The sequence below is a fragment of the Populus trichocarpa genome, chromosome 3 (assembly GCF_000002775.5).
Source record: "Populus trichocarpa isolate Nisqually-1 chromosome 3, P.trichocarpa_v4.1, whole genome shotgun sequence".
NCBI classification, from domain to species: Eukaryota; Viridiplantae; Streptophyta; class Magnoliopsida; order Malpighiales; family Salicaceae; genus Populus; species Populus trichocarpa.
In genome coordinates this window covers 5,438,172-5,458,799 of record NC_037287.2, presented here as the reverse complement: position 1 = coordinate 5,458,799, position 20,628 = coordinate 5,438,172, and the positions used below count along the sequence as shown (strand labels likewise).

The following is a 20,628-nucleotide window of genomic DNA, read 5'->3' as shown; positions in this document are numbered from 1 at the left end:
AAAGATTTCAACTGTTTTATTTTACTTAATTATGTTCAAGCCTAAATAAAGATTGTTGTCAGATGACTTGAACCAAATAGAAGTTGTATGGTTCTTTTGGTACATATATCTATATCTTAGTAGCTCTCTTTTAGAATCCACTAGACAACATAAGTGACTTGGGTTGAAAAACTCTTTCATTGGTTACGTTAGCTATTCCTTGGTTTAAATAGAATGAGATGAGTTCTTTAGAGCCACCTATATTAGAAAGCACTTTGAAAGAAAAATAAGCTTGTGTGAGTTTTGAGAAAAAAAAATGAGAAATTCATTCTTGTTTAAGTCACTATTATTCAAGATTTGTATGATTTTTTTAATATTATGCTCTTTATCATCAATAGAGCTTGGTGAGAGATTTGTTAGTGTTTTTGAGTTTTTGTGGGATTTAAGGTCTTTGAGTTTGGTTTTAGCTCTCCTATATTTTGTGTCCAACTTATTTATTATAGTAAAATCTTAATCAAAATGTGGCATGATAACACATCTTACTTTAACTTGTCTTTTTTACCATTGCTTTTGATAAGAACTTGAGTTTATGTATTGTTTGTATTTTACTTTGATTTAGTTCTTTTAAATATCCTAAAATCTAGATTGGATTCTTAACTTTTATGTATTTTTATTATAATGTTTATTGAATTATTTTGCATTATTTTAGCCTTAAATTTGTTTTTGTTTGCTTGTCTTTTTGTTTTCTTCAATAATGTAAGTTAAAAAGTGTGTTACATGATGACATTTTAATAATAAGTGGTGCTATGTATGCGAAGGATGTTATTGAGGTAGAAGGTGAAAATATGTGATAGATACTGAGATGGACCATAGAAATGGATGAGGTTATGCTTGAAATTCTTAAAGAACAAAAGAATAAGGGTAAAAAGAAAAAGAAAAACTTTTTCTTCTGAAGCTTATAGGAAGGTGATAGCTAAAATCAATGAAAGATTTTCTTTGAACATCTCTAGGACAAAAGTGTTGAATCATTTGAAAACTCCTAAAGAGCAAATGGTTTTAGAAAAAGTAATCGACTTGAAAAATAGAATTAGATAGAATGACACTACCAAAACATTTAAGGCTCCAATAAAAGTTTGGAAATCTTTATTAAAGGTATGAATATTATAATTCACTTGTCATATTTTCATTATTATGCATTTATTAGTTAAAATTATCTTAACTTATTTTATTTATTTATTTATTGTTACAAGGACAACCCTAAGCTAAAACTTATTAAAGGAAAGCCTATTCATCACTTGGACAATCTTAGAGAGAGATATACAAGAAAGATAAGATATAGTAAATGGAACTAAAGTCAAGAGTGCTACTGAAAAGGTTTGAATATGGGATAGCGAGAGAGGGGAAATGAATATTGATGACATTGATAAGATGCAAGTAAATAATATTCATTAAGAGAACTATTCATTGATGACATTGATGAGATGCAAGTAAATAATATTCATTTAGAGAACTTCCATCCCTATAACTGTGAAAGAGCTCTATAAACACCAAGAACACAAGGTCCGTTATCATTTACTCTAGCATTGTCTATAACTTTAACCTCCAAAGATATAAAACTAAATACACAAATGACAAGTGATTATTCTTTGGAATTTAAAAAGATGACTAGTGCAATAAATAATATTTTACAAACTATTATCAACACAAACCATCAAGTTTGGAAGTTGGCCGAGATAATTAAATACATGATAGAATTAGGATTAGAGGGATTAAATCTTTTTGAAACACGGCTTATAAATCATTCTAATCTTATTTAAATGTTTTTTAGATAAAGAGCTACGCTTTGAATGGTTTAAAAGAAAAATGGTTGACAATATGTTATTGAGAAGTTGAAGTAAAAAAAAAATTGGAACTAATATTTATGCAATTGCCATAAACTTATATCCAATTATTAAAAACTTAATTTGTATGGTGATATTTCTTAGATGATTAGAAATAAGAATTGTTGTATCTTTATTGAGTTAATAACATTATACAGAATTATTCTAGGCAAGCATCATATAGCTATAAATGCTACATAATTAATTGACCATATCCACTTACGTTTCCCTTGGGTTGTTTCCTCCAGTTGAAGTCGCTGACCCAGAAACAAAATTCAGGGTGCCATTGGAGTGTTGGTAAACTACAAGAGCCTGTGAACCATCCATTCTTGCATGCCCCACTGCGATTTAGAGCCCCCATGCAATCCAAATAGATATGTTGATGCTCCAATTTTGTGAGAAATGCAATATCAGCTGTCATGTGTGATGGGTGGTACTTCCATTGCAGAGAACAGCTCAATAAAGGAAGGTCATTACAAGTACTGTATATTTGGTTTCTAGAGAAAGTACAGTTTCTGCAAGTTTGAGCTAAAAAAGAGACAAATAAGGAGATCAATAGAGTGGCTGTTTGATTGGTACTTGTAAAAGAAGCATGGGATTAATAACACTATAGTACTGAAATCATAAGGCTTTTTTCTTCTCTTTCAGGGAAAAGCAAGTTTCAGTATTTGATTATGCACAAGTAATAAAAATAATTTAAGAGCAAAATACTTAAAATTACTAATTCAATGTATTTTAACATTATTATTAAATTCAATTATATGATTTAGGATTTTATTTTAAATATAAGAATTATAATATATCATCAATTAAATTCAAATTAAACATCCTATTATTAACTTTTGGTTCGTCCCAGACAGTCTGAAATTGAAATTAAATGAAGAACAATGTTTTCGTAATATATTCGTCTTTAAAACAATCGTTTGCGTCTGAGCTGTTCGGATACGAGCATGCAAGCGAGCCGCTCAAAGTGAGAATTTTACAGCAACAATATTCTCTGATCAGAAATCATATGCAACTCTTATAGTGCTTACTAAATGTTCAAAAGCAAAGAATTCAACGCATTTATAGTTCTGATTCAACATAGGCTACAAAGTACAGACAACACAAAAAATAAATAAATAAAAATGCAACTCATACTCAAGCAAGTAACATTCAACCATATACCGAGCCCATATATAATATACTGACCTCACAGTGGCTCTACCTTCGGATCTGGAAAGCCCTCACTGTATTCAAAGGAATCCTTGCTATTCTTGTATGGATGTTTAGCACTTCCCTTGCTTACATCGTCATAACTTGCCGACGTCGATGCTGAATCCGCGTTGGGGTTCAGACCAGCAAGCTGCAAGATATTCTCTATCTCGTTCACCACTTCACCCATTGTTGGCCTGTCACTTCCATTCTCTTGTACACATTTTAGGGCAACATCCACAAACTTATCTAGACCTTTTAATGTTGTGTCCAAACCAATGCTTGGGTCGAGAAGTTCGCGGAGGTTATATAAATCTTTTGCTCTATCCAATGCCATCTTTACCTCTCTCACAACGTACTTTCCTCGTTCTACTGGCCTTCTTCCGGTTAATAGTTCCAGCATTACAACTCCAAAGCTATAAACATCACTCTTCTCTGTTAGCTGCAGGGTCATGTAGTATTCTGGATCCAAATAACCCTAAAAAAATGCAATGATTATTACAATCAGTTCTATCATCCATTCTGGTCATATCAGATGCTGCATTTCATTTTGTTAAATGAATCATAGTTTACGACCAACAAAAAAAAAAAGTAAGAAATAATGGTATTGTGCAGATGGAGTGAGGTTATGGAGGAATTGACCATCGTCCCTTTCACCTGAGTGGTAACACGACCCTTTTCACTGTCTCCCATAAGCTTGGAGAGGCCAAAATCGGCAACTTTTGCATTTAAGCTTTCATCTAATAATATGTTGGTTGATTTTATGTGCCTATGGATAATGGGAGGGTTGGCAAGTTCGTGCAGATAGGCCAAGCCTCTTGCTGCACCAAGGGCCACTTTGAGTCTCCTCATCCAATCAAGCCTGATTCCTGTCTTCCCTGCTTGGATTGGAAAGAACGAAGGTAAATGAGCGGTTAATGCAGTTTTGTCTACATTTATATTATATCTCATTATGCAGAGGGATTAAAGCAACAAATATCATTTTTATCGTTTGATGCTTGAGAGCGATAATCCTGAAACACAGGACATCTTGGCTGGTATTGGAAGACGGCAGCTATTATGGTTATGCGAAGCACTTAAATTTGGATCTTGCGATAGGAGGTATACCACTTTAATGTTATATGACATGCACGAAAATTTCTCATGATAAAAAAAGTGTAAGATAGCAAACTCCAAGTGACTGGTCCTGAAGAATCAAATTGAAGAATTGATAGGTCGTAGGAGCTGATGAAAGTACCTGATAGGCTTTCCATGAGACTTCCATTTGACACAAACTTGTATATGAGCATTTGTTCACCTCTTTCAAGGCAAAAGCCTACAAGGCTTACAACGTTTCTGTGGTGGACTCTGGATAAAAGTTCAATCTCAGTCTTGAATTCCAGCCCAGGCTGCATCCATTCTCGCAGAGCTCGTTTGATGGTAATTAGTTCTCCAGTAGGAAGAACTCCTCTATAAACCTGCAAATGTTATCACGTTTAACTTTGATGTTTTGGACAAATGAAAAAAAAATTCAATGGGAATGATTGTTTTTGCGTCAATGAAATAGAAAACGAATCTACATCCTTTCAAAATGATAATGTCAACAACACAAATTTTAAAAGCAGCAGAAAATACTTGAAGTGCAGAATGAAAAGTTACCTGGCTGGGAAGGTGAGAGCATAATTGTGTTATTTTGACAAAGATTTTGAAAACATCTGTAATGCTAGCATGCAAGATTGAAAGCAATTTATGTGTGGGGGCACAGATCTCTTTCTCCCCGATGATTGAGGATAAAATTGGCATAGTGTATTTTAGAAAACCTGGTCAAGTGTGGTGAAGTTGTAATGTAAGAATTATGATTGACAAAAATCCAAGTGTTGTGAACCAGTTCCGACTAGTTTGAGATTCAGGGTTTTCTTTGAATGTTTATGTGAATAAATGTTATCAGTACATCATGAAAATGGATAGATCAAATGCAAATAAATATCCATTTGCAGATAAGATGTGAATAGGCTTTCAGAGAGGGAGAGAGATAATCAAACTTAACCTTTCCATACTCCCCAGAACCAATGTCATTGGTTTCTGAGAAGTTGTTGGTGTATTTTTTGATCTCTTCAAAAGAGAAGCATCTGGCTCCTTTTAACTGAGGAACACCTCCAACACCATTGTTTGATTCCCAGTGTGCTGAAAATGCAACAAAATAAATCCAAGAAATTCCTTGAGTGCAATTTCCAAGTAAAAAACACAAATCCTTTTCATACCAAAAGGATTGTTTTGTTGAATTGCTTTTTCTGCTTTCATTTTTTGACCAAAAGCATAAAGCCCAGCACCAAGCAATAGCAACAGAAGGACAGAGCCACCAGCCGCAGCTCCGATGATAGCACCTGTGCTTGATGACTTTTTTGATCCTCTGACTTCTCCTGGATGAGAAGAAAGAGGGAGGGAGGGGAGAGTGGTGTTACAATAAGAATTGGAGAAACAGTTGGGTAAGTTTTTTCTTTCAGTTCTGTATCAGTTATGAGACTACCTGTGAAATGCAGATACGTATCACCAATAAAAAAGAAAGGTCCGAACTGCGCTGGAGGCTTGAAAGTCTGGTTGCTTAGCATAAAACCAATACTTAAAATTGCTGTTCTATTGAAACGATCTTGGCCAAATGGAAACACTTGCAGATTCAAATCAAGGTACTGAGATAGATCTTTTCTTGGTTGACTTAGATGAACTGAATCCACAGGAAATTGATGGGACTTGAATGAATTCATCAAAGATTTTTCGAGAACACTGAAGTAAGTGATGTTTCCAAGGTCTGAGAATGAAGGAGCTCTGAACCCTAGAAGTCCTGTGTATGGAAATGCACATTTACAGTTGGGACTGGAATGCTGTTTAGGAAAGCAGGATGCAGGCACACAGTTATTTGGAGGCGTCGCGTAGGAAGAATTGGGTTGGGAGACGGTGCAGTAACTTTTTGTCACTGCTGTTTCCTGACATATTGGGTTGTCTGCAAGTCTGCAAGATTTAACAGACACACAAGATAAAGCTACTAACAAGAAACATATATCCCGGCAATTTGACTTTCTCATAGTACTAAAATGTTGTTTAGCAGAATAATAAAACATAAATCAAAATAAAGTTGGAAGAGAAAAACTTGGTCTCAAGGAAATGTTCACCTACGACAATCACCTACGACAATCAAAACTTATCATTGAAACGATAAGTCAATTTATATTCTGAAAATTTTTCTTTTATTAACATTAGTCAGTTAACCCATCCGCAGTTAATTATTAAACAACCACAGTGTCCGTACTAATAATTTAATTCAATGGTAGTCTTAAGAACTAGATAGGTTGATAAATCTAAATAACATGATTGTTTGCAGTCTATACTTGATTTAATTGAATGTTTTCCCAAAGATTAATAACATAGATCCGCCATAATTATTAAACTTAGTCGCTTCACAAGTTTAAATATCATAACTTCGGTTTTCATAGCAAACTTAGCAATAGATCGGTTACAATAATAACTTAGAGTCTGCTCTAACAATCAAACTAAACAAACATAGGAAATAATAGTAGGAAAACATTCATACTCATTATATAAACTAAAAAGAAAAGATAAAATAGATCTCATAGTTTTTTAAATTCAAAGATTTTTGTATCCTTTCAACCAAGAAAAATAACTTAGCCTTGCATGTCTATTAAAAAACTAAGGAAGAGAGAGGATGAAAACATAATTTCGGGTATAGGAGAAAAGGGTGAGAGTTTATTTCTTCTTTCTAGTCGCCTCCTTTTTCTTTCTCTTTCTTTTTATTTGATAGGAAACCCTAATCCCCATATCCTTGCAATCCATTTGTATCCTCCAAAATAATAATAGTCCTTTTCAAAGTAGACGATCTATATTTTTAAGTAGTACAGTAACTACTTTCCTAAAAAAAAGGAAAATTAGTCTTGCATAAAGTCTTCAAGCTTTGACTTTGGACTTTGGACTTAGAGAAGTTAAATTGCCCAAATAAAGACCTTTTCCATACGAAGACATAATTTTCATGTCAGTTTGGATGCTTGGGAAATAAGTTGAACTTATTTCTTTATAAAACTTGTCTGCTGGCAGAATTTATAGGTTGTCTTAGAAAAATCATATCTCTCTCATATGAGCTCTTTTTTTGCTAAAATCTGGTAGGTTGGTAGGTACTTGAGTCAAGAATCTAACAAAATTTAGTTTGCATCAAATGAGCTTCTCTAACTTAAGATATTGAAGTCAAAATGGTCGAAGGTCAAAACTGGCAGAATGCAAGACTTGTCTTTGAAGGTTGCGATTTCCATGCTTTTTTTTCTTTCCATATATGTGTAGAAACGTATGGATGTTATCATTCTAATTCCAGTGGAATCACTTCATTTTGACTTCTATAGCTCAAGTTCTGCATAAAACATCGATTAGAGGTCAAATTTGCCAATATTCGACCCGAGTTGGAACATGGTCTGAATCTTATCTCTAATTTACTCCTTTTCGAATCTTATATCCAAAAGTACCTTTAAAACATAAAACAAAGATTATCAAGGCATTTTATATATAAAACATGGGCAAAATACTAGGTAAATGTGGGTAAAATTATTGAATAATATGATTGCATCATAGATTCTATCATAGCTTCACTAAAAGCATCATTAGGAGTTATGGAGACTGATAGAGAAGGAAGAGTTAAGATGGATACTAATGGAATTCTTCCTCAGCATTGACATAATCAAAGTAGAGAAGGCCTAGAAACTCAGGAAATCCAAAGGGAAGGATACAATGTCACCTTGCCTAAAGTACAACTGCCAAGCTTTAACGAAGAGAATCCAAGGGGTTGGATCAGGAAATATAGGAAACTCTTGAAGTTGAATTTCATTCCAGTTTAGCAAAGGATGGAAATAGCCTCCTTAAACTTAGAAGACAAGGCATAAGTGTAGTATGAAGGCTTTTTGTTTGAAAGGGAGGATCTAGCTAGTTATGAGGAATTTAGTAAATGACATTGTATGAGGCTTGGTAGTAGAGAGGATGTAGTGGAGGAATTCAACAAACTAGTGCAAGATAGAAGTGTGGAGGAATATGTGGAGAAATTTGAAGAAATTAAGTCTCTCATGAATGCTTTGAATCCAATATTACCTGAAACCTATTACATTTCAAGTTTACTTGATGGAATGAAGGATGGCATAAGACCTATGCTCAAGATTCTGAAACCTGCTACATTAATGTAAGCTTTTGAGGATGTGAAATGGCAAGAGGAGTTAAAATATGAGATAGCGAAAAGAGCCAAGTTGGTGATACCAAGAACAAAACTTTCTCTTGGAACAAGAAGAGCACCAAGTAAATGCTAACAAAACCTTTTATTCCTTCTAGGGTAGATTATAAAGTAGGATTAAAACACATTGAGACTCTAAATGAATAAAGAAGGTGTTTAGGCCAATATTTTAAATGTGGAGACAAGTTTGTATACCAGGGCATCATTATAATATGAAGGGAATTCATATGATGGATGGGTTAGAATATGACAAAGATGAGTTCTTGGAAAACATAGAATGAGAGTAATGAGATTGTGGGGTTAGATGAGAAAGTAGATGAGTATGGGTTATTTTTTAATGCATTAGCTTATAATTATGCCCATAACACCATCAGGATAAAAGTATGCTGTTAAGAAAAGAATTGGTTGCTCTTATAGACATTGGAAGCACCTATAGCTTCATAGATGTTGTTGTGGTTAAGGAGATTAAAGCTATTGTAGTAAAGACTACTGTGTTGACAGTAACAATAACAAATGATAGTTTTTTGAGATGTGATTCTCATTGTCCAAAACTAACTTGGTTTATATAGGGACTTGAATTTCAAGCTGATTTAAGGATATTGAAATTGGAAAGGTGTGATGTTGTTCTTGTTGTGGACTGGTTAAGAGTGTACTCTCCCATCTTGTTTGATATTATCAAGATGAAATTATCATTCAGAAAAGAATGAATAATTATAGAATTAAAAGGAATATTGAAACTATTGAGTTACAAATGATTGGAGTTGTTAACGTGCATAAAAGTTTAAAGGAGGTGTTCCGTGGGTTTATAGGCCAATTCTTTTTAATTGAAGCAGCTGATGAACCAATAGTAGAAAAACAAGATAGAGTAAAGGCTCTTTTGGAAGAATTTGATGATATTTTTTGCAGAACCTAAACAGTTACCATCAGTTAGGGCTTTAAATCACATAATTCCATTAATTCTTGGATCTAAAGTCATAAACATTAGACCTTGTAAGAGCTCTTATGTACACAAGGGAGAAATAGAAAGACTGGTCAATGAGATGTTACAAAATAGAATAATACAACATAGTTACAACTCTTATGCTTCTTCAATTTTGTTGCTCAAGAAAAAAGAAAACACCTGGAGATTCTATAAAGATTACAGGCAGCTTAACAATATAACCATAAAAAACAAGTTTCATATTCCTCTATTTGATGATCTATTAGGTGAGCTATAAGGTTCATGGTTTTTCTCAAAACTTGACTTTAGACGAAGATACCATCAAATAAGGATGAATAATGAGGATATAGAGAAGACTACCTTCAAGACACACCATAGTCATTATGAGTTTAAAGTAATGTCATACGGCTTAACAAATGCCCCTGCTACATTCCAGACATTAAAGAATACAATCTAGAAACCCTTTCTAAGGAGATTTGTGTTGGTATTTGTTTATGATATATTAGTTTATAGTTTTTTATTAGACCTACATTTGCAACACTTAAGGGCAGTATTGGAGGTTTTAAGGAGAAACCAGTTATTTGCAAAAAGAACCAAATTTTCATTTTGTGAACAAAAGGTTGACTATTTTAGGCACATCATTTCTTCAAATTGAGTTTCAACATATTCTAAGGAGATTGAGGCAGTCAATAATTGGTTAACACCAAGTTTAATCAAGGAATTGAGGGGTTTTTTAAGGCTTGCTGGATAGTATAAGAAGTTTATAAGGAGTTTTGGAGTAATCAGCAAACCTATAACTAAGATATTGAAGAAGAACAAGTTCAGATGGAATGAGAATGCACAAAAAGCTTTTGAATAATTGAAGATTGCCCTTTGTCAAGCTCGAGTTCTAGCTCTTCCTAACTTCAATGTAAGTTTTGAGTTTGAAACTAATGCTTGTGTTCATGGATTATGAGTTGTTTTGTGTCAGAAAGGAAAGCTCTTAGCTTATTTTAGTAAAGCCTTAAGTCCCAAGCTTTTAGGATTGTCCATTTATGAAAAGGAATATATGGAAATCCTAATGGTAGTGGATAGATGGAGGCATTATATTGACATGATTAATTTATTGTTAAAATTGATTATGAAAGTCTGAAATTCCTACTTGAACAAAAAATGCATACTCTAATCTAGAAGAAAGGTTTAACCAAATTTCTTGGATTAAAATATACATTTCAGTACAAAAAAGGCAAAGAAAATACAATAGTAGATGCATTATCTAGAAAGGGTGAAGATAAAAATGATCAAACGGAGGAAACCTTGATTGGTTGTTTGACAACCATTATTGCAATCAATCCAACATGGTTTGACCATATTAGTGAGACTTATCGAGGGGATAATCAAATAAAAAAGATTGTTGTTGAGAAAATACTTAACAAGGAGAATTGGCCTGGATATTTATGGATATATGGAATTCTTAGATGCAAGAATAGAATTGTCATTGGCAGTACTAGAAAGTTGGGAGAAAAGTTAGTTGTTCTTGCACATGACTTACAAATAGAAAGGCATGCTAGAGTGCAAAATTCCTATAGAAGGCTCAAGATAGTGTTTTGCTAGCCAATCTATCCCTCCTTGAAGACTTGGGTAAGAAACTTTATAAAGGAATATGACATGTAAACAAGCAAGGATGGAAAGAGTTCTTTATCTTGGATTACTTCAACCATTTCCAATCTCAGCAGGAATTTAGAAGAACATCATCATGGGCTTTATTAAAGGGTTGTCAAAGCTAGGGGGAGGAATATTATCCTAGTCATAGTTGATGGATTCACTAAGTATGGCCATTTTTTAGAAATAACACATCCTTTCATGGCTCAACAAATTGCTTAGATATTCTTGGATCACATTTACAAGTTTCATAGACTTCCTGCAACAATTGTAACTGACAAAGACAAAACTTTTACCTATTTGTTTTAGAGGGGGTTATTCAAAATACTAGGTGTCAAGCTACTGTTAAGTTCATCCTATCATCATTAAATGGATGGACAAACTGAAAGGGTCAACCAATGCTTGGAGACTTATCTAAGATGCATGACAATGCATAATCCTCATAAGTGGTATGATTGATTGTCTCAAATCTAGTGGTGGTATTACTTTACCTACACGAGCTTCCATTCATCCTATCTTTCATGTATCACCGCTCAAACTAAAGGTAAGAACTAATGCAATAACAACTTCAAATCTACTAATAACAAATGAGGAAGGAAAAGTCAAAGTCATGCACGTGGCAATTCTAGACAAGAAGTTAATGAAAAAAAGGTAGCCAAGCTATGGTAATGGAGTTAATGTAGTGGTCAAACCTATTCAATAAAGATGTTATATGAGAAGAACTAACAGAGTTTTCAAACAGTTTCTAGAATTTAACATAGATTCTTGAGAACAAGAATCATTTGAAGAGGAAAGTATTGTTACATTCAGCCATTAAACAATCAATAAAGTTCACAAGAAGTAATATTGGAAATAGAATTAAGCCTTGTGAGGAATATCAATATTGGAAGAAACTCTAGGTGTGATAGAAGATAATGTTAAAAATCAATACTAAAGAACAAGAAAAATTTGAGAGAAATGATGTTTTTACATTAAGTGTTTTCTGATATATACGCTTCATAAGTTCTTCTACATTGCTCTTTCACATTCTGATTACAAGCCTATTTATAGATATAAAGTCCTAGACAATCAAATTATTAAACTAACAAAAGGAAAACCTAATTTGAATAGGAAAAGTATTCTGCCAACTCAACTGGTTTACCATTTCTGAACCGGTCGACCAATTCATTTAATCCAACTAGTCAACTAGTAGACCAATTCCTATGTTTTCTAAAAAAACCAAAATCTAGTTTAATTTAAACATCCCCCCCTTAAACTTGATTTCTTTATAACTGAGGTATATCTCTCATTTTGGCAAAAACATCATGTTTGAGTGGTTTTGTGAAAATATCTACGACTTGATTTTGGGTCTTTACATACTTGACTTCAACTTCCTTGTTTGTAATGTAATTTCGTAAGTAATGAAATCCCGTGTCAATGTGCTTACTTCTTTCATGAAACACTAGATTCTTTGCTACGGCAATGACTGATAAGTTATCCATATAAATTTCTGTAGGCTTCTTTGAATGACAAACAAATGTTGTAGTAGCTACATATTCAACTTCACATGTTGATAAAGTGATTATAGATTGCTTTTTTGAACTCCATGTAAATGTTTTGTCTCTCATGTAGAAAACAAAACCAGTAGTACTTTTTTTATCAACCATATCTCCGGCCCAATCACGATCACTATAACCAACAAGATCAAAGCTATTAGAATATCTATAAAATAAGCTAAAATCAACTATTACCAAAGAATTCGCTTCAAAGCTTTAAAATGTGTCATAATTGGTGTCTCCATAAACCTACTCACAATCCCTCCTCTAAATAGAATATTTGGATAGGTGCATATCAAGTATCTAAAACTCTCAACTAAGCTCTTGAATGTTGTAGAGTTTATCTTCTCTCATTCATCTTTTTTTGACATCTTCACTCCACACTCAACTAGAGTATTCACTTTTGCACAATCCTTTATTTTGAACCTCTTGAGAATCTCTTTTGCAAACTTCTCTTAATTCACAAAGATTCCATCTTCTCCTTACTTGATCTCAATCCCTAAGTAGTATGTCATAAGACCAATATTTGTCATCTCAAACTCCTTTTATCATTACTTATTTGAAGTCTCCAAGCATTTTTGGATTATTTTATGTAAAGATCAAGTCATCCATATCCAACAATATACAATAAGAATATCACCACTCTTTTTTATCTTGACATAGATAGCATATTAATGGGGGCATTTTACAAATTCATTCTTTAAGAAATAACCATCAATACAACTATACCAAGCCTTGAAGGATTGCTTCAATCCATACAAGGCTTTGGTTAACTTTAAAACCTTGTCTTCATATCCCTTCACTTCATAACTCTTAGGTTGCTCAATATAGACCTTTTTTTCAAGAAAGCCATTTAGAAAAGCTTATTTGACGTTTATTTGATAGATTTTCAATATATATTCGGCAATTATGGCAATGATTAATCAAATAGTCTCTAATATGGCAATTAGAGCAAACATTTCATCATAATCAATCCCATGCTTTAAACTATAGCCTTTTACCACTAACATTGCCTTGTACCTCTCCATTTCTCCTTTAATATTCGTTTTTTCTTTATAGATCTATTTGACACCTGTTGGCTTTTTTCCTTTTGGTCTAGGAACTAATTTCTATGTGTCATTCTTCTCAATTGATGCAATCTCGTCATCCATAACAATTCTTCACTTTTTATCATTTATTGCTTCTTCAAACACTATAGGATCACATGTAGCAAGGTGACAATATAGTATTACATCATCATCAATAAAAATAGTTACCTCATATAAGTCGTGAAGGCTCCTCGTCTTTCTTAGTGGACTAGGTGGGTTGTCACTACTAGAACTTCCACTAGAAGAAGAAGATGAAGGTGAAGTTGAGTTCATTAGTGATTGTAGGGTTGTAATTATAGGTTTTTGATGATCTTTATATCTCTCCTCCTCTTCATAAAGAACTGGTATAAAATTATATTTCTCATCATCATCTATCTTTCAATCTCATGCCCCTTCTCCATCAAATTCGACATCTCTATTAATCACTATCTTTCCTTCATTGGGATTGTAAAGCTTGTATCCTTTAAACTTTTTATCATAGCACGCAAAGATCATCTTTTTATTCTTGTCATCTAGCTTGGTCCTTACTTGATCAATTATATACGCATAGTCAATGGTTTCGAACACTTTCAAGTGAGGAGCACTTGACTTTCTTCCATGCTTCTTGTGAAGTTATGCCATTCAAGCCTTTCGTAGGACACCTATTTGACAAATATTCAACACAACCTACTACTTCAGCCCAAAACTCCTTAAGCATCTTCTTAGTTTTGAGCATGCTTCTCGACATGTTGAAGATGCTTATGTTCTTTCTCTCTACCATGATATTTTGTTATGGGGATCTAGGCACTATTAGGAGTCTTTTATACCTTGAGCTTCACAAAACTCATTAGAATAAAATTCACCCCCTATCTGTCATAAGGGACTTTATAGTGTAACCATTTTCTTTTTTCAACTAATACCTTAAACTTCTTAAAACAATTAAATACATTATATTTTATCTTAAGAAGTATACTTATGTTCTTCTACTATAATCATCAATAAAAAATAGAAAATATAAATTTTTACCAAATAAGCATGGTTGAATAGGGCCACATATGCCTGCATATATCTCTTATAAGGGTTGACTTGCTCTAAATGCAGACTCCTTTGGAAAGCTTTTGCGAAATTATTTGCCCATTAAACATCTTTCACACAACTGATATGGATGTATTATGGATGGTAGACCCTTCAACTATTATATGCCAAAGTTTATCTTCAAGCTATCAAAGTTTATATACCCAAGTATTATATGCCAAAGTTATGTCTCATTCTTCACACATGCCTTTAAGCATTTAGGCACATTCGTCTATATGTTTAGCAAAAACATTATGTTCTTTGTCATGATTACCTTTGCAATCATAGCTTTATGAATATCAAGTAATGTCAAGGTATGATCATTCATCTTAATCTCATAACCTTTCTCCAACAATTATCTCAAACTCAATATATTGATTTTTTACAGTAGGAATATAATAAACATCACCAATAAATTAATGACTTTTATTTTCTAATTTTATAATAATCATACCTTTTACTTTGATGGAAACCTTTGAATAATCCACGAAGGAGAAATTACCTTTAATTTATTCATCAAGCTCTATAAACTTGCCTCTATCTCTACACATGTGATAGTTGGTATCATTGTTTAGATACCACATGTTTTCTTTGACATGCATACGTTCATCATGGACTAGTAATAGAGTGGCTTCTTTCTTGTCTTTTATAATAAGATTGACATTCTCTCCAATCTTTCTGGTTGAATTCCAGCAATCCCTGGCATAATATTCCATATTTTCATAATTGTAATATTTAACTCTTGTTTTGTCAAACTTGGGTCTCAGATTGCCACTATCAGATGAATCGGTCGACTAGTTTGCTTCATTCGGTCAACCGGTTGACTTGTTGAGTGTAGAATCTTTTCTACCACACGTGGTTCCTCCATCTTCTCTCCATATATCTTTATTTAATTGTATATGGTCAATACTCTAGTAAAGTAATCTAAAATACTCTTCGATTCAAGCATATGTAGCTAAAGTCACCTCGTAACTTTTATAAGCGTACATTTCTGACATTGTTAGCTTATTGGTTTAATTATTGTAAAACTTCTCATACTTGCTTGTTGGATGATTGTGAGTGCTTGTTGATCCTTTCTTCATGCCTTTTGCATGACCTCCCTTTGGGTTGAAGTCAATGTTGTTTCTTTTATAGGCTCCTCAATACCTTTTTCAACTGTTTCTCACACATCTTGAGAACCTAGTCAAGCTTTCACATGAATACTTTAAATTTTATAATTGTCCTTTATCAAACGAGGAAATTGAAGTGTGAAGTTTGAATTGGTCATGTTAAACAATAAAAAAACAAACTTTGATACCACTTGTTGGAAGAAATTCTAGGTGTCGTAGAAGATAATCTTAAAATCTAAAACTAAAGAACAAAAAAAATTTGAGAGAAAGGATGTTTTTGCATTAAGTGTTTTCTCAAATATACACTCTACGCTATTCTACATTGCTCTCTCATGTTCTGACTACAAGCCTATTTATAGACAAAAAGTCCCAGACAATCAAGAAATTAAACTAACAAAAGGAAAATCTAATCTGAATAGAAAAAGTATTATGCCGACTTAATCGGTCGAACGATTCATTTAATCCAACCAATCGACCAATACTTAATCGGTAGACCGATTCCACTGTTTTCCAGAAAAACCAAAATCTAGCTTACTTTGCAGTTAATCAGTTAGAAGAGAATTAAGCCACGTGCACAGTGGTTGGTTAGCTGTTAGTTGAATAACGTCTTGAGTTAATTAGTTGACAGTTAGAAGTTACAAGTGTATATAAATACTGGTGTAACAAACGTGATATGCAAGAAATAAATGATTCATTGTTTTGACAGTTAATACTGTTATCCTCTCTTCTCTCAATTTTCTTCTCTTCTTATTCTCAATCTTCTTCTTAAATCTCTATTGTTAAGACGTGATCTTAACATAGCATTTCAGCTAGCAGATGGCTATAATACGTCAAGTGAGTTAATATATGAACTCATTCAAAGCAAGTTGATGGAAAGGGTTTGTGCTTTTAATTAATGAGTTCAGGGATGTGTACGTGATAGTTTAGGGAGAGCGGATTTAGACTGGGAAGGAAAGCAGAGAACCATGATATAACCATACAATGTTTTCAAAGACTGCAAGGTTGAAAGCCATGGAGGAAATTCTGTATCATCGAAACTATTGTTTCTCATGTCCCTGCAAACAACAATTTGATCAGAATAAACATATAGCAAAAAAGAAGGGAAAAGAAAAAGTAGAGCTAGATTTCATCTCAGAAACTGATCATATACTTGTAAATCATGTAAAGTCTTACAAATAGGTGAGAGCATTCATGCCAGTAAGGTTGGGAAGTGGCCCAGTTAAATCATTGTTGGATAAAAACCTGAAAAATTGTAACCAAGCAACACTCTTTAACATAAGAAAAATTCCCACAAGAGATATTGAATATTAATGATTGAATACAACCGGTTATGATGGAATGTCTCTCCCCTCCATACTTACATCGTACTGACACTGGTAAGACTATTGATGTTTGACGGGACAGGTCCTCTGAACGAGTTATTATCAAGGCGCCTGTAACCAATATAGCATACTCCATTACAAAATTGAGCATCGTGAATCAGTGTACAAAATGACATGAGTCTCCAATACTACTGATACTTACACAACCTCCAAAGTCTTCACAAGGCCAAGGGTGGAAGGAATGCTGCCTGTCAGCTTGTTGCTTTCAAAAAGTCTGCCGAAAGGAAGGAAAAGAAAGAAACAATCAAAGAAATCTTAAGTAGGCAGATATCGGTGATTATGAATTATGCAATTCCGGAAGAGTCAAACGAATTGTAAGACAAATTTAAGAATCCTAGAAGAGAAAAGAAATGTACAAGTGAACAGTTTTGTGGATTATTGTGATTTAAGCGTGTATTCAACCGAAAAGGAGTACACAGCATATAGCCACATGATCTCTTATCCAGTTTGTGAAATAGTTATTTACCACCATCCAATATTTTAACAATTGAATGAAACTTACACATGTATGAGTTTCATCTCTGAGCTAAAAAGCTTAGGAGGGATTGTCCCTGAGAGCTGATTCAATCCAAGATGACTGTAAATAGGTTTTAGAGTATCAACAAACATGGTAAACGGAATCATTTGTAGTAAGAAAGCAGCAATGAGAATTATAGCACGAAGAGATCTGACATACAAGTGTTTTGTATGAACTAGCAGGTCAAGACCAGGTGTAGTCGCTGTGGAGACAGGGATGGTCCCAGTAAGCCTGTTATCAGCAAGATCTAGCCAATAAAGGCTAGTTAGATTCCCAATTGAAGAGGGAATAGATCCAGTGAAGCCATTCGAATTCAGAGATCTGCAGGTAATACCAATGAAGGGTTTTAGAAATGCTGCCACAGGCATAAACGACGGCAAATGATGAAAGCATATTACTACAAGCATATATTACAAGAATCATGAACAAAAACTGTTTCACTGACATTGCGGTAAAGCAAGGAAAGTATTACAAGTTGAAAAGTTCTTACAGAGAGGCAAGTAGTGGCAAAGATCCTATTGAATCAGGGATCGGACCCCAGAAACTACAACCAACCAGTATTCTACAATGAAAGGAAACAAGAAAAGTTAACATCAGGACCGATACCAGGCAAGAAATTTAGCATCAAATTACAGTATGGTGCAATAGAATATCCCCTTACAAGTTTGTTAGCTTCTTCAAATCCCCAATTGCTGAAGGAAGAGGGCCGCTCAAGCCCTTGTTGTAGGATAAATCCCTATATAAAGATGAAATTATTAGAAATGTATAATTGCAATCCCTTGCATGGAAATATATCCCTTTATTCAATCATTTAATCACTCTATATGAAAGCAATCCCTTGCCAACAGTTATTCTAAGCAATGCCCATCTCGAATATAAAAGCAAGCTCTGAGAGTGAGGGAGGCATCAGTACTTAATGCCTATCATCATCCTTTAGAAGACTAAAAGCTGAACAATAATTCAAGCACATTACTTGCAACTCGGATGATTGGATCCTATTCATCATATTAAAAAGGAAAGGGTACAACAGTGTAGAATGAAGACATACAGAATCTGCAATTCTGACAAGGATTGGATATCTCCAGATAGTGAACCTTTCAATCCCATGCTTGCCAATGTTCTACAGTTGAGAATTATCGGGTTAATATTAAAAACTGAAGAAGGAAAAATCTGCAAGCCTCAATCAAACATAGCCAGTGGCTTACATGGAAGTCACACGTGAGTTGGCGCACAAAATGCCTTCCCACCGACTTCCGCAGGGATCAGCGCCCACCCAAGTAGGTGGTACATTTTTCCAGATATCCTTGAGAGCTTTCAGTGCAGTAACTGCATCAGGATCAGTCAACGATATTATAAAACAAAAACAAACAATTAATGTGAAAATTGTCAAATAATATGATATAGATTGAGGAGATAAATAAAAAAAAATTACAACTACTTGATTTCCCAGATTAAACAAGATTAATGGACAATTCTGGGACCTAGACTTCAATAAGCGTACAAGAATATGAAAGCGTCCAATGAAGGCCGGATACTCTTCTGAGTTGACAAAGTATATCATACGCCAAAGATTTAGAAGCAAGATCTAGTACATCTTAAACCAGATACAACTGAACTGACATTAATAAAAAAATCCTGACACTGGAAATTTGCACAAGCAGGCATGCATGGACACCAAAATTCAGCTTAATAAGATTATGCAATTAATTGCACAACAACAAACAAACAAACATCTGTGAATTAACAAAGGTGGAATCTGGAGTCATGAGTCTATATTTAAGCATAGTATCTGTTAGACATGAGCAATTGATACTAATTTGGATCAAAAGAGTTCTTAAACAAGATGCATGTTCCCAGTAATTCACCAAAACAAGAAAACAGGAAGATAATAATTTGTAGAGAAACTTACAGTCAGCCTCATCAGTCATAGCTGGTATGGTACATCCTTGACTTAAAGCAACAACCAGAAATACAAGAATTCTTGGACCCATTTCTCAAGAAATCCTCAAAGAAGCTCTTTGTTTTCAGTTAATTTGTAATGTTGAAAAACCGAAAACCCGTTTAGTATTCTCACACATAAAAAGACTTGAACTGTTGAAAACTTGGCATTGTAAATCTTTCTTTCACCAAACTATATCAAAATCTGTTCTCTCAATGCCAGAAGAACTTGTCGTCCTAAGTTGAGTTGCACAAGTTTATCCATTTCGTATGATGATCATAAGTTAAAGCAAGCAATACGTGAAGACGCCTCACCAAACAACTTTATTGAATTATACTGCAAAGGAACAACTTGGAGTTGGAGGCTGGCTGGCGTACCACTAACACGTCAATATCAAAAAAAATTCAAAATTTTGCAGTAATAAATTAAACATAATAAAGATAAATGATTGAAACAGGCTTGTGTGAGTCATGGAACGAACCACGTCCAGCTATGTAGGGGTGGGTTGTGGTATTAAATTCTTCCTGCACAAAATAGGCCAGACGCATTTAATAAATATCTGTATACATTAATTATGAGATAGGTCCTCACTGGTGTGCTTTCTTGTTTATGTTGTGAACCTCCTTGAACAGTATATTTATTTTTCTAAATCACATTAAAAATCAATGCTACATATGATTTAAAAATATTAAATTATGACATTAAATGCATTAATGATCTATATACTAAATAATCTCTAGTGATTATTATGATTGTATGTATAAATCATTCATGATATCTTTTATGTTTAGAAATCATGTATATAGTGTTTTAATTATGTGTTTATTATTATTAAATGATTTTATATAATGTATTTTAGTCTAGACTAAAACACTAATCAATTTTATATTTCTTTTTAATATTTATATTATTTAATAAATTTCTAGGGCTAGCCAACCAACGCAATGATAATATGTTGGTTTAGGGCCTTGGCTATGTCAAATCATAGTTTACGACTATGGTTGAATGTAAGGATTTTTTTTTTCTTGGTTAAAAAGAAAAATTTAAACTTTATTATTATTTTGTTTAAGATGGTTTTGAGCATAGTTTTGAAACTTAACCCGGTCTGGCTGGTTGG

The 20,628-nt window shown here is 33.6% G+C and overlaps 1 protein-coding gene across 2 annotated transcripts; it reads right to left on the bottom strand.

The window, feature by feature from the left end:
* Positions 1 to 1,968: 1,968 nt before the first annotated feature.
* On the bottom strand, positions 1,969 to 19,941 carry LOC7478189 (leucine-rich repeat receptor protein kinase HPCA1). 2 transcript variants are annotated; one of them, XM_024596901.2, is made up of 18 exons: positions 19,482 to 19,941; positions 18,778 to 18,898; positions 18,621 to 18,692; positions 18,234 to 18,308; positions 18,063 to 18,134; positions 17,732 to 17,893; positions 17,558 to 17,632; positions 17,198 to 17,269; positions 17,035 to 17,106; positions 16,847 to 16,915; positions 16,654 to 16,728; positions 5,560 to 6,038; positions 5,294 to 5,452; positions 5,080 to 5,216; positions 4,291 to 4,510; positions 3,711 to 3,934; positions 3,051 to 3,531; positions 1,969 to 2,387 (listed from the first exon to the last, which is right to left on the bottom strand). In XM_024596901.2, the coding sequence occupies exons 1-17, from the start codon at positions 19,561 to 19,563 to the stop codon at positions 3,052 to 3,054; spliced, it is 2,646 nt and encodes an 881-aa protein (XP_024452669.2). In that variant the 5' UTR covers positions 19,564 to 19,941; the 3' UTR covers positions 1,969 to 2,387; position 3,051. The 2 variants fall into 2 exon arrangements, with proteins under 2 accessions (XP_024452669.2, XP_024452670.2); XM_024596902.2 differs by having other exon boundaries at positions 3,711 to 3,931; positions 19,482 to 19,937.
* Positions 19,942 to 20,628: the final 687 nt, after the last annotated feature.

Bases quoted from the DNA above. Each gene is read 5' to 3' on its own strand.
- LOC7478189 (XM_024596901.2), bottom strand. From the start codon at position 19,563: ATGGGTCCAAGAATTCTTGTATTTCTGGTTGTTGCTTTAAGTCAAGGA. The intron at 5,217-5,293 runs GTATGAAAAGGA...TTGCATTTTCAG, and splicing joins TCAACAAAACAATCCTTTTG to CACACTGGGAATCAAACAAT. The intron at 3,532-3,710 runs GTGAAAGGGACG...GCATTTTTTTAG, and splicing joins AGGGTCGTGTTACCACTCAG to GGTTATTTGGATCCAGAATA.